Below are 12970 nucleotides of genomic sequence, written 5' to 3'. Positions count from 1 at the left end.
GGGAAGATGGATGTTTTCATTACCCACAGACCAATAGATGACGGTTAGAGAGAAAAGGTTATTGTGGCCGAGGCTCTGCCTCATCCCGGCCCCCCTCCCCCTTTCTCTCCCTCCCTCTTTCTCTCTCTCTCCCTCTTCCTCTCTCTCCCCATCTCTCTCTCCCTCCCTTTTTCTCTCTCTCTCCCTCTTCCTCTCTCTCCCCATCTCTCTCTCCCTCCCTCTTTTTCTCTCTCTCCCCTCTCTCTCTCTCTCAGGCAGACTTGCAGCGGCGCAGGGCTCCATGCGCGGAATAGCGCTGGATGTCTCGGAATGCTTGTGGCGGTGGCGCCAGGGGCCACCTGACCTCGGCTCGGCAGCGGAGCCTGCTCCGGCATTTCAAGTCCGTCGGAGGATGTTTTGGCTCCTCCGGCGACAGGCCAGATGCGAGGTCCTCTTAAATCTTTCATGTGATACAAAATGGATTCCATGATTTGTGGGGAGGGCAGATGAGCTCTCAAAACACACTGCAGGATGGCCCCGCATGAGGTGGACAAGATGATATGACATGACATGATTTGACCAGGCGCTATGGGCCAAAACAGGCATTTAGGGCTTTTCTCAGAATGCTGAATAATGCAGATGCCTCAGGGACAGTGCCCTATAGCTGTCAGCGGGCTGTCTGAGGGTAATATATTCCTGGAGAATCCCTAACTCTCCATAGTGTAACAGCAGATTTTGCCAGAGCAGTAGATTTGGGTAAACAGCAGGGTAAACAGCACTCTGCACAGTGAAGAGTAGATTGTATGAGTGGAGGAGTAATATCTGTCAGAGGGGAGAAGCAAAGCAGGTTGGTCTCACCGCGGTCCACCATGTGCCAGGGTTCTCCAGTCCGCAGGCATCGCTGTACTCTAAGCAGCAGGAGTCCGGCACTCGGGTCGCGTTGTAGACCTCGAACCAGTCGGTGTGGTTGGTCACGCCACAGCAACGGAACTGTAACACCCAGAGAGGATTGCAGAAAATGGGGTGATTTTGTTGCAGGTTACTCAGGAAGCTGGCTTGCATGAAAATAAATAAACATACCACCCAGATATCGAGCTTTTCTTGCAGAATTAGTTTTTTTTAAAAAGCAAGCCTACTAATTAGTTTAGTGCTGAGTTAAGTCCATCTCCAATCACATTTGAAAATGCATTTTGTAACCTCAATGCTGAAATACAAGAACATGAATGAAAAGTGGTTGTAAGAGAAATATCCTTGGGAGAGCGCATTCAGCCATGCATTCAAACACAATCCCTGCTAATCCTTGTCTGGGATGCTGGATTTACAAGTTTTCCTCAGCCTGGAATAGAATATTCAGGGCTTTTTGTAAATACACCCAATCCTGTTTTCTTGGTGGAACTACATCAAATGCATTGTAGCCACATATGGCGAAGTGCCCCTCACATGCTAAAAGCTATGTTTATTATTGCTTTATGGACACAAACTACTCTCATATGTCTATATACATATCCTCCATCCAATTATTTATTTATTGAGTGTATCTCTATCGTTTCTATACCCTGGATAATTCTCTCCACACTCAAACATCATGCTTTCCATCGCAGAGATGGCTCGGTATGGCCCTGCATGGAATCTGTTGTTTTGTTACATGCTGACTTCCTGGAGAGAATAACCAGGCTCCTTTTGCCAAGATCTATTTATTCCAGCCACTCCATCCTTCCGGCTAGAGAAGATTTACTATTTTATTCCCGAACACACACCAAACAAACGAATACACACCAACTTTTATCATTATTCTCAGTTTTTTTACTTTCCTTGGCTTGAAGTAGAGCTAGGAAGGCAGTGGGTATGACATGAATAATACAAAGAACAGTACATCAAAGAAGAGCCAGAACAAACAAGATTTCACCAGGGACCCCAAGAAGTGTGCTTCCATTTGCCTTCTTGCTCAATTGTCTCCACAAGGCCATACATGTTTGTCTAAACCAGGTTGTGTAACCTAACCTATGTGCGCCATGTGAAAGTAATGATGTAATGCACTTGCAGTTGTACTGTACTTGGCACGCGTGGAAAAATCAATAGACATGCGACGAGCAAGATGGAACACTGGAGCTTTAATACCTACGCCTGAAAAAGCTCCAAAAGCTCATAGATTCTAGATCATTTGTTAACTGAAATTGTGCAGAACTGGCCAAAGTGACTGAGAGCTCATTATCTGTGCTTTTGAAGCACTAGATACACAACAACAAGAATGATCTAATGAGCAAAAATGATTTAATATTCTTTAACGCGGATAGTATTCATATCGCTGGGAGGGAAAATATATACATTTAAACCACAATCTATATTTGAAGTGTTGAAAATTAGAGAATGTTTTAAGGCTTGTAGCAACTATTCAGTTACTATGGTACCGAGCTGAAGAAATGGCTGTTGCCACTCAGTTTTCTTTCCTGTAAGCCAAATGATTTGTTGGACTGCTCCCCCGGTCTGCCTCAGCCACTGTCTCTTGGCACACAGAGCTGCGATTCAGCTTTTGCTACTTCCTCACCCATTTGTTTTTCCCTGCCGTTAATCCCTCCCCAATGCAGGTGGCCGGGTGTAAAAATAGGACTCACATCAGTTTGCACAATACTCCAAGCGTTGGTCAGGCCAATGTTCCCCTCCGTGCCAAAGAGCTGGAGACCTCTCTTCAGGTCCTTCTGGGCGTGGTGATCAATCTGTGGGAGATGAGCAGGAGAGGGAAACAAATCATTACTGTAAGTGGGGATGCAGATAAACAGATGGGCGCACGCTACAATGGGCGGCAACGCCGAGCAGAGCGATTTGTCAGCCTGTCAATTTACTAACGTGGGGAGAGAGGCGGAGAGGTTCTGCATTGACCCCTCCCCCCTCCCCTGATGTGCCAAACTGTCCAGTCATTACTGCCGTATACACTCTCTCTCTCTCTCTCTCTCTCTCTCTTATTCTGAATTTCTCTCTGAGACAGCATCCTTGCTGTGAGTGAAATGTGCACTCTTGATCACAGAAGGGGATGGAGGGGAGGGGAGGGGGAGGAGAGGCCCAGGTAGGAGTAGCGTTTGGTGCAGCAATCCTATTTCTCGCTTGAGCATAGTGTTTTGATGAGCCTGGAATACAGGTTTGCCATGGTCTACCTTGAAAATCACAAGCTGTTTGAAGAGTCTGCCAGCTCGACGACAGTATGATAACGTACGAGTTAAAAGGCTTGACTATATAAGGGGATTACTTTATTGATAGGACGCTCACTCTGTAAATTCCATGTCTTCTCTCTGAGGTCAAAGGTTTAAATCTAGGTGAACATTGGGGATAGTCAGGTGGTTTGGGAAGCACTTTGATGTTGTCATATCCTGCTTTGAACTTTTGGAGCAGTTTAGCTTTAGGAAGCTGTGTGAAAGAAACGCATCTTGACTGGCATGAAAGAGATAGGCTATTGGAGCATTCAATCAAATATCCTGCATCTTTTGATTTACTCACGATGCATAAATGAGCCCTAAATAGACTCATGATCCATGCACTTGCATATCTCTGATGTTGAGACTGGTCCACTGCCTTCTGTTTTGAATACCATGTCATTATTTTTTCAGCCACTACCATAAAACTCGTTGCAGGTTCTTCTCAGGTTACAGGAAATATGATCATGATATACAGCATGGATATGTTTCATGCATGTCTTATTTCTGTAAACTAATAAAAAAAAATAATTAAAAAACAGATCTACTGTACAGATCTATTGTATTGTATATTGTTTGTTCCTCTTTGTCATAGTTGTTCTTTACTGATAACTGATTCTACATTCATTTCCCTCGCCGCCTGCTGATATGCCATTCACACTGGATATTCAAGGTTTCATGCTATTATGGATTTGTGAAATAAGCATGGAAGGCTGCCATGTCAACACTCCTAATTACCTAGTCTAAGTTTTCTGTTTACAGTTAAAGCACATGTACTGATGTTCCAATTAAGCTTTATTATACAGCATTTTATTTAAAGGCCATTTCAGTCAGACTCAGTTGTGCGTTATTGTCTTTTTGGAGAGAAAGTACACAGATAGTCTCACAGACAACACAGTGAAGATTTATCCAACGAACTACAGATATGAGCTGCAACAATTAGCCTACTCACATTCAGTTTTCCACCATAAAAGTAAAGTATTTAGAAAATGCAGTCTTGCCACTGAAGATAGTTTTCATGTTCCTGACAGTCAATAAAACTCTGTTTATATTATTTTGTCCCATTGTATCAGCATATCATTGAGCATCAATACGTACAAACAGGAACTCTTTTAATATCACAAATTTGCTTTTCTAGGCTCAGGCTTTTGAATAATCATCTGTTTTTCTGTTTTATGTGTCCAGCATGCAACAAAAGGAATCTGCCAAAGTGAAGGTGACTGCATTCAGTCTGCACAAAGGCAGTTTAATGGAGCAGAAGTTATTAGCTTATTAGTCCTGTTCACACTAACTGACTTCAATAATTAACATAGCAGATTTCTACCCAAAAGAAATGGGTGAGTGTATCTGTCGCCCTCGATCTTCCATCTTGTTTGCAATCTTTTTGTGAGTTAAAAAAAAATACATTTCAAGATAATCACCTTTTATTTTAATAAAAATGTTGCGACTTATGGCCTTTCCTTATCATGGTTGAGTTAATCTAGTTGATTTGCAGTGACAAAATTCCTGTGAACTTCTGTTTTGGTTCTAAATGAATGAACTGCAAATGGAGACTCATTCATTAGTAGGGTCACATACAGTAGGATACACCTAGAATAACATTGGCTTTTTCTAAACCACTACAAACATATTGATTCCAATACTTAACCCCTTGTTCATTGGCCAAAGTTACAATAACATGTGGACAAAACAATGCCCCCTAACTTTTAATCAAGGGTAAAAGGGACCACATGTAGCTGCCTATGTAATCAACTCATCAATCCGATTGATCCTCATCATTGACCTGGCTCCCCTGCACTTACAGAGGGACTGGCGATTGATCGTTTCCGTGTGGTGTCAGGGGAGGACTGTGCCAGTGACACCGCCCCTCCTCCGTGACCCCAGCAGAGTCCTGCCAAGACGGATCACCCTCTCCACTAAATCACTACTGTCTGCAACCCACTCAAACAGCGCTCAAGTGTGAGCTGAATTATACATTAGCCTCTATCTCCTGCACTGAGGCTGTGTCCTTCTTTAAGGAGATGGGGATGGGTTGAGTACCCACCCCACACCCCCAGTGCTCTTCACCGTGACTGTCCCCTCATACGTGTCCATTTAACTGAGGCCTGATGTTTGACACTCCGGCAGTCATACAAAAGAACAGTCCGGCTATTAGCTTATGCTTATGAAAGTAATGAGATTGAGCCAAGGCCCCTGGAAATTAAAGCTGCAGCCGTTAAACCATTAATCATGCTGCGTACATATTGCAGTGTGTTTCGGCTCTTTAATTTTACCCCTTCTCCCTGTGAAGCGCTCACAGGGGCCAGGGATGATAGATCGTTAAAGATTGACCTGCTTTTGGAGAACACACTGGTGACTTCAATGGAGTGTGTGGAGAGGGAGAAAGTAAGAGAGAGAGAGAGAGGAAGAGAGAGGGAGAGAGAGAGAGAGTGTGGTGTTAAATTCAAGTCAAGGCAAGACGGCTGTGTCTCCTAGTCTATGAGGCAAAGACATTAATTATTCAACGCAGCAGAGAGACAGCAAGGAGACGAATACAGTAAGGCTAATGTAAACGATGGCCAAGCGACGGAGGAAGAGCAGGCAAGGTGAAGGGTAGGGAGGCATGAGAGAGAAACGATGATGGTGATGAAAAGAGAAGGATGAAGATAGAGGGGAAATTCAACAAGTAGACGTTTTAAACCAACAAATCAGAGCTCGAATGAGAGCATTTTCCTCCATTCTTGTGTGATAGAACTGCCGGCAGGCTGCACTTGACGGTAAAGCAGTCATTGCTCATGAAGGGCTGATTAGGGAAATCATACAAACATCTGCATTAAATAAAACAACACGTCAGGACCCTGCATATCTCCAATCAATTATTATTAGAGCAGGCTGTTCTCTTTCCCGCTTTGATGCCCATGGAATGAAGCGCTATTTAAAATTAATCATTGCCTCTCTCCCACCTCTATTTCAGCAATGCGCCCTGTAGTCCCACATCACAAAGAAAGCATCACAAAATCGTGGGCACATCTCTATTATAATCTCACCCACTACCGGCTGGCTTGCAACATTGTATGGTCCACATCTATATAAAGCTGGTGTGTGGAGTTGGAAGAACTGACAAGTTCTAGGTAACTGACAAGTTCCTAGCTAAGCTTGAAAGGCACCTATAGAGAAGAATGTGAGCTTAGGGAGAGGAACAGAGAGGCATGCCACATCTGTGAATAGCAGAGCTAGCAGAGAAAGGCAAGAGTGCAGACGTGAATGCCTGTTTCACCATGTCTACCATCACACCGCTCTCAAGGATGGCAGTATGATGCAACCACAGGTTGAGTAGGGATTGCAGAGTGCCGAAAGAATGAGGCAGCATTTCCCACACACACCAACACCTCTCACTCTTTATTTCTCTTTCTCTCTCTCTCTCTCTCTCTCTCTACGGCTCTGACCTTGAGCTGATTCATACCGTCAGAGTAAACATGTCCTCCCTCCCTCCCTAGGGAAGAAAGAGAGGAACACGAGTAGAGAGGAGAGAAAGAGAGAGAGAGAGACTGTAGATGAATGTATTTACTGTGTCTTTTGTGAGTTTAGCATCTCAATATGCTTTGATTACTGTTGAACTGCTATTCTTGAAACATTCCACTTAAATTCTCGATTCTAAAACCCAGAGGGCCATGCTCTTCTTACTGCACTTTCAAAAGAAACAGCAATGCAAAACTGGCTGAGTCTGTCATGCTTGTGTGTGATACTGTTTTGAAGAAACAAAAATAACTGAATTCATTTTCTGATAGGAAATAGGCAGTGATTTCACCTCTTAGAAGGGCCATAGCAAATGGATACTTAATTGACACTGGAAAAAAGTAGATGTTCTTGCTTCCTCAGGTGGTTGTATAGATCCATATTTTCTCAAGAAGAACCAATGAAGATCCACCTACACGATATGCCTTACCAGGCTTGGCGACTCACATGGCTACTGGAGGGTTGGATGGATGAGTGCCCCCTCCCCCTTCAGTTTGTCTGATCTTTGAAGGCAAATTAGAGTGCACTCAAATATGCCAAGTTCTGCTGATGCTACTAAAAAGATTTCACACATATCAGAGTAGCATAAGCTAGTTCTCAACCCCCACAGATAGGTCTAAAACAGACATCACGTCATGACAGGGACCGGTTGTAGAAACAAAAGATTGGCTCTAGGTTAAAAAGAAGTGGGTTTCATAGCATGGCCTCTGTTCTAACAGCTTCATTCTGAATCCTCCATTTGTTTTACTTGACATGAAATATTTAAATACTACACAACTACCTAGGACAGAGGATAGGTGTCCTACTAGTGTGCTCACATTCATTAAGAGGGGAAAGTGCTTCTGTGAGCAGAGATGTCCTAAAGCAAAGAAAACAATCTGATGCTCATACCTACCTCACACTATCAACTCAGGTGATGTTCTATGAAATACAAGGCCCAGTAGCAATGGATATCAATGAGCTGGTGCCATCTCATTTTGCTTGATGATAATACCATTACCATATCACAGTCTCATACCATTAAAGGTCTCATTCCCTGTTTCTCATGTCTAGAGGAAAAACATACTACTCCGTATCAGTGTCAGTAATCGGAGTAAACGGCCCTGTTTTGACAAAATGATAGAAAATTATTGGACATACTGCCTCTGCAGGTTCTAAATTAACACAGCAGGTCTTTGAGTCTCCATGGAACAACAAAGTAGTCTCTTACAGCTACAAACACATCTACCACTACTTACTGGCACGATTGGCCAAGAACAGCATCAGAACAGTGCACTGCGTGGCATGTATACACAAATCTTTTTCTTTCCTGAAATTGGAACATTGCAAAACAAGACCAGCCTTGCACTAGGGAGATCCCTGCCTGATTCCCCTGCTCCCTGCTTGGGAGTGCAACCCTCCTCCAAGCCTCCGTCTGCCTGCTGTTCGGAGGCTGTCGCTGGGACGGCAGAGCAGCTCACCGAGGCTCTCCGTATTTACCGCAGTCAGGGCATACCCCACAGGAATTCCCTATCCATCCCTCTGGTGGCAAGGAGGCTGCTAATGAGCTCACGTGCTCAGCCTGCAGCTAAAACAGATGGCAAGTGCATTCACTTCTTTAAGAGCCGGATTTGAGTGGAAGAAGCTCAAAATGGCCACGATGGTGATGGTATTAATTTTGGCGCCGACAGACAGGGCCTCGGAGGGAGATTTTCAGAGGTGTGCGAGTGTATATGCAAAGGACTGTCTGTAGTGTTGGCTGTAAGGCTGTAGAGGTGTGAGAACCTGAAAGTCACACGTGTGATACAACCCACAACGACACTCTGACCTTGATCTTACAGTATGGAGACATGAGAGAGCAGGATGGGTGAGATGCATTAAACATGGTGTATGAGCGCGTGGGATTGAGCGAGGAGCGAGTCATGCTTCAGATACAGTAGAGACCCTCTGATTGATACAGAGTTTATCAGAGGTATTTAAAGTTTGACATGCCTTTGATAAACACAGACAGCCAATTTGGCACTGCATGACTGTGAATGCATCTGCAGTCTTTCAGAAGGGGCTCAAAACACAGCACAAGACATCTTCTTTCGGCTGACAAACCCTGAGTAAACACACGTGAGTGTCGATGAACAAATAAAATGTTTTTGAGAATGTGACATCTTCAGCTCGAGGTGTTGTTTTTCTTGCTTTTGTGCACAGTTGTTTTTCTTTCGTTTGTGCGGCGCTGTATTTGGTGGTGAAGCACAGAGCTTATATTTTGTGAGAACAGACACAAACAGAATTCAGCTATGGGTGGGGGAGACGCTTTCAGCGACTTGCAGGCTTTTGCAAGTATGTCAAGGAGTAATATAGAGTACCTGTCAACGGTTGTAGGAGGCCTCCATAAAATGTTGTGAAACAGAAAAACGCAGCTTTATAAATAGGATTGTCATATATTAATATTAAGTGTTCCATATGGGGAAGCACAGTCTGGGCTCCTCCTAATCAATCAAAGACACATTGGCTTCAATTTTCTAAATCTCATTATGCGGAAAAAAAAGGTCTATTAAGAACACTGAAATCATGTCAGCTAGTCCGCTGTAGCCTCAAAAGACCCTGCTATGAATCAGCTTTGAGCAAGACTCATAAATTCAGGATGAGACACATTAAATGAGTCCAGCAGTCCAAGGTCAGTCATGCAGTAGGATACCCACACTAAGGTCGGGTCTCACAACCCTAATCTCTGAGAGAATCTGAATACAGCACAGGGCAGAATAACGCAGCAGAGTGAAGAAGGATATAACGGCACTGTAACATGACTGCTGCTCTTGAATGAGGGCCTCAGGTAGGCCAAGCAATTACAACAGGGGAGCAATAACAGGAGTAAATAAGTAATGAACTCACCTCGTCTTGGTAGGCAAAGAAGAGGATGATGAACAGAATCTCCAAAAAGAAGATCAGGAGAAGCAAAATGAAGAACTGCAGAGAGAGAAAGAAAGAGAGAGAGAGAGATAGTGAGTGGATAATAAAGTAAAGGGCCTATATATGGGGGAGTGAGGGGCTGAATTCTTTTCCATCAGTCAACACCGATATTTATGACTGGCAGTGCAAATCAGTGGCAGGAGTAGAGGGGCAAGTGGTAAGTGATGAATGGCCCGGCTGCACTTCCAACTAGCCTCTCTCTGGCCCACTATTTCAGCCTGTCCTCCAGCCTTGTCTTTCTCTCTCTCTCGCTCTGTCATACTCTCTCTCTGTCTCTCTCTATCACCCTCTCTTTTTTTCTCTCTCTCTCTCTCGTATTGGATGACAACAGCTTGGTGTCATTCATCTTTACCTTTGCACTTCTCATAAGCGCGGCTGACAACTATTTCACTTTTTTTTGCCAGCCACTCTGGGGAGATGAATCATCTTTGCTCTCTCCTACCATAACATCTGTCTCTTGCATCACGCGCGTATCTCAGACACAGAGACCCTGAGAGGGAGCTTCAGAGAAGCTGACAGAGGATACAAACACAAATCGAAAGGAAAGCAGATTGAGAAACACTGTGTGAAAACACGCGTGAAGAGTAGGGGGGTAACGGCCATGTTATACTGCAGAGATCGCAAAGATCATTTGAAAACTTGTCAAAAATTTCTGCTGTAGTCTGGATTTAGCTTCATGCCAGTGAACCTCTCACGATACTTTCAAAAGCCAGGGGTTGCCAGGGTCTGATGAAAGTCCTCTCCCAGGGCCTTTGACAGTAACCATTAAAGGCAGAGACAAAAGAAGAGGAATTTCTGATGATAAAGTCACAAAGCGCCAGGCTGCTTACTGACTTAAGCCAACATACAGCATTCCTGTCTTTCATGTACAGCGCTGTATGGCTCTGTCATTCACCACACATCGTATATTGCTTTGATTGTATTCCATGAATGCTCTATGTCTGCGTTATCGCAGCCGTGTTATGGCAAACAAACAGCCTGGGTGAGGAGCGAGAAGTGAGTAAACGCGAGCACTGTTCCAGCGCCTCTCCCCAGTCTGCATTAGTGAGTCTGTGGGTGCTGGCTCTGGCACACTCGCTCTCCGTCTGAAGATGTTGCACTCATGAGAATCTCCCTGCTCTCCTTTCATACCATGCTTTTGATTACACCACCTCTCTGGCTTCTGCTCACCCCTTCACTCTCTCTCTCCCCCACTTTCCCTCTCTCTCTCTCCCTCCCCCCCATTCTCTTTCTCTATCTCTCTGTCTCTCTCCCTCTCTCCCCTACTCTCTCTCTCTTACTCTCCCCCACACTCTCTCTTTCTCTTCCGTTCTCTTCCCCCCCCCACACACACACTCTCTCTCTCTCTATTTGCTTCTTTCCCTCCCTCACCACTCATCACTCTCTGTTGGAGATGCTAAAGTTTCATGTTCCCGGGGCCTCCCCACAATCACCGTGGCAGAGTCTGCATGCAGTAAAAACACTCAGGAGAGCTGGCCCAATCATTAAAACTGAGGGAGTGACGTAAATACCCTCCTTAACAAGTAAACATGGCTTCCCCCTGTGGGCTGACCGAATATTTTACCATAAATCTGGCCGCGCCGCCTGGACTCGCTGCAGGTGATAACCTCTTCCTGCAAGGTGATTTCACCTGCTCTCCACACCAGACCACTGGCTGAGAGAGTGCTCAGGAAGCAAGCGAAGATTTAGATTGATTTTGGAGGGGGGCTACATCATGGTCAATTGCTCCACCAATAAATATGATTTATGGCTTCATTGTAATCACAGGGGCTTTTTTTCTCGGAGATAATGAGTTTGCGATGATTAAACATGCACCTACAGGAATATGACCATGCTTATGAATTTAGAATCCACTTGGTGTGGATTAAATGGAAGAGCTCAGTGGTGCCTTTCTCCTTGTCTATGCTCAAGTATTAAGCAGCATTTCCCTCTCTTGTATTTGAGTCCGTTACACTAAAATGCATTTGCCCATTGCCTATCTCTTTCTTAACAAACAGCACAGTAATCATTGCTCATCAAAGATTTGAATTGCATGAATATGCAATGCACAAACACAGACTTCATGCTGTTTTCCTTTTCCAGTATTTCACATGACTTAAGTGCATAAATGGATAAAACCACACACATGGTGTGTGTCTTCAGCCAATTTATCTGATGCCATACATAACCAGCATAGAGTGTAAACCTGCAATGCATGCTGGGAATAATTTTAAGATCTCGCTGCTATAAGCGTTTTGCCTTAATCCTGAGTGAAACCGAAATGTGTGTGCACCCACACATAGCTTAATTCAGACTCTAGTCTAGGTAGTGATGAAAGATTCATGAAATCTTTGAGAGGTGTGATGAGATTCATCGTTTACGCTACCATGCTCGCCAGCATGGCTCCGCTCCAATCTGCCTTTAGCATGGATCGATGCCTTGGCAGGGGAGACCACAACAGGAATGAATATAATTAAAGTCTTGGACGAATCAATCGCAAGGAATTTATCTCTTCAGTATGACTTCTGTTCCCCTCAAAAAAAAGATGGATGCCACATTGTGTGAGAGGATGCAACAAGATCAACTTGTAGTAACGATATCAATACCCTTTGGGACTACATGACGCACAAATCTGTGCTCTTGTGCCATAACGTTTTAGGTTGTGATGAGTTAAAATCACTGATATTCCAGCCATGTCTGGCATGTCTGCCTTCACAGATAATGTGTCTCATGTCAGTGAGGTTCAACAACCTCCGACCTCACATGTCAGTCCACCCAGATTAAGCGTGAGTGTAATTTCAAGGCTCGCTGATCTCCGTCAGGGTAAACAGTCCATTTCAGAAGCTGGACAGAGGTTGGGTCAATATGTGATTGCAGCAGGACAACTGTGGATTGGCTTAGCTCACTAAGTTAATCATTCTGCAAGTTATTAGGCATTACCTTTGACCCCTAGAGGCCAATTTTTGCACATCCATTGACCCAGAAGCTCACTCAAAGTATAATTCCAGAGTAATTTGAACCCAGGGTCTATTTCACCATGACAACGAGTCGAACAAGAGCTAGATTACGTTGATTGAAGGAGTACCGAGTTTGACCGGCTTTAGCATTCACTGCCCAAAAGGCTAAAAGGGCAAGTGTTAAGGGCAGTGCGCCAAACGTATACCAAACCGCCATTTTTTAACCACTAATAATTCTCAAAATAGCATTTTACCCCTTCAGTAGTATAGGGTCCCTACACATAAAACGAAGCATCAAGAACTTGAAAGTGTACCAGAATTAGTGCTAAAGCTAAAGCTAGCGGTCAAACTGGGTACTCCTTCAATCAATGTAATCTAGCTCTCGAGGGGGTGTAAGACGTGTGAAAAGTCGCCAGAGATCAAAAACAACAT

The 12970-nt window shown here is 44.2% G+C and overlaps 1 protein-coding gene across 2 annotated transcripts in view; it reads right to left on the bottom strand.

The window, feature by feature from the left end:
- tspan4a (tetraspanin 4a) overlaps positions 1 to 12970 on the bottom strand; it is a 49421-nt gene that overhangs the window by 1034 nt on the left and 35417 nt on the right. For both annotated transcript variants that reach the window (XM_076287331.1, XM_076287330.1), the window contains 3 exons: positions 9525 to 9599; positions 2592 to 2693; positions 838 to 969 (listed from right to left, as the gene is read on the bottom strand). In XM_076287331.1, the coding sequence (XP_076143446.1) occupies positions 838 to 969; positions 2592 to 2693; positions 9525 to 9599 (309 nt within the window). The remainder of the gene's footprint in view (positions 1 to 837; positions 970 to 2591; positions 2694 to 9524; positions 9600 to 12970) is intronic.

This window comes from Alosa pseudoharengus, unplaced genomic scaffold (assembly GCF_046254945.1).
Source record: "Alosa pseudoharengus isolate Yale_2024_CS ecotype anadromous, Long Island Sound unplaced genomic scaffold, YU_APseudo_1.1 YU_APseudo_1.1_scf_16, whole genome shotgun sequence".
NCBI classification, from domain to species: Eukaryota; Metazoa; Chordata; class Actinopteri; order Clupeiformes; family Clupeidae; genus Alosa; species Alosa pseudoharengus.
Note: the sequence above shows the minus strand (reverse complement) of the source record. Positions and strands in the feature narration are given on the sequence as shown.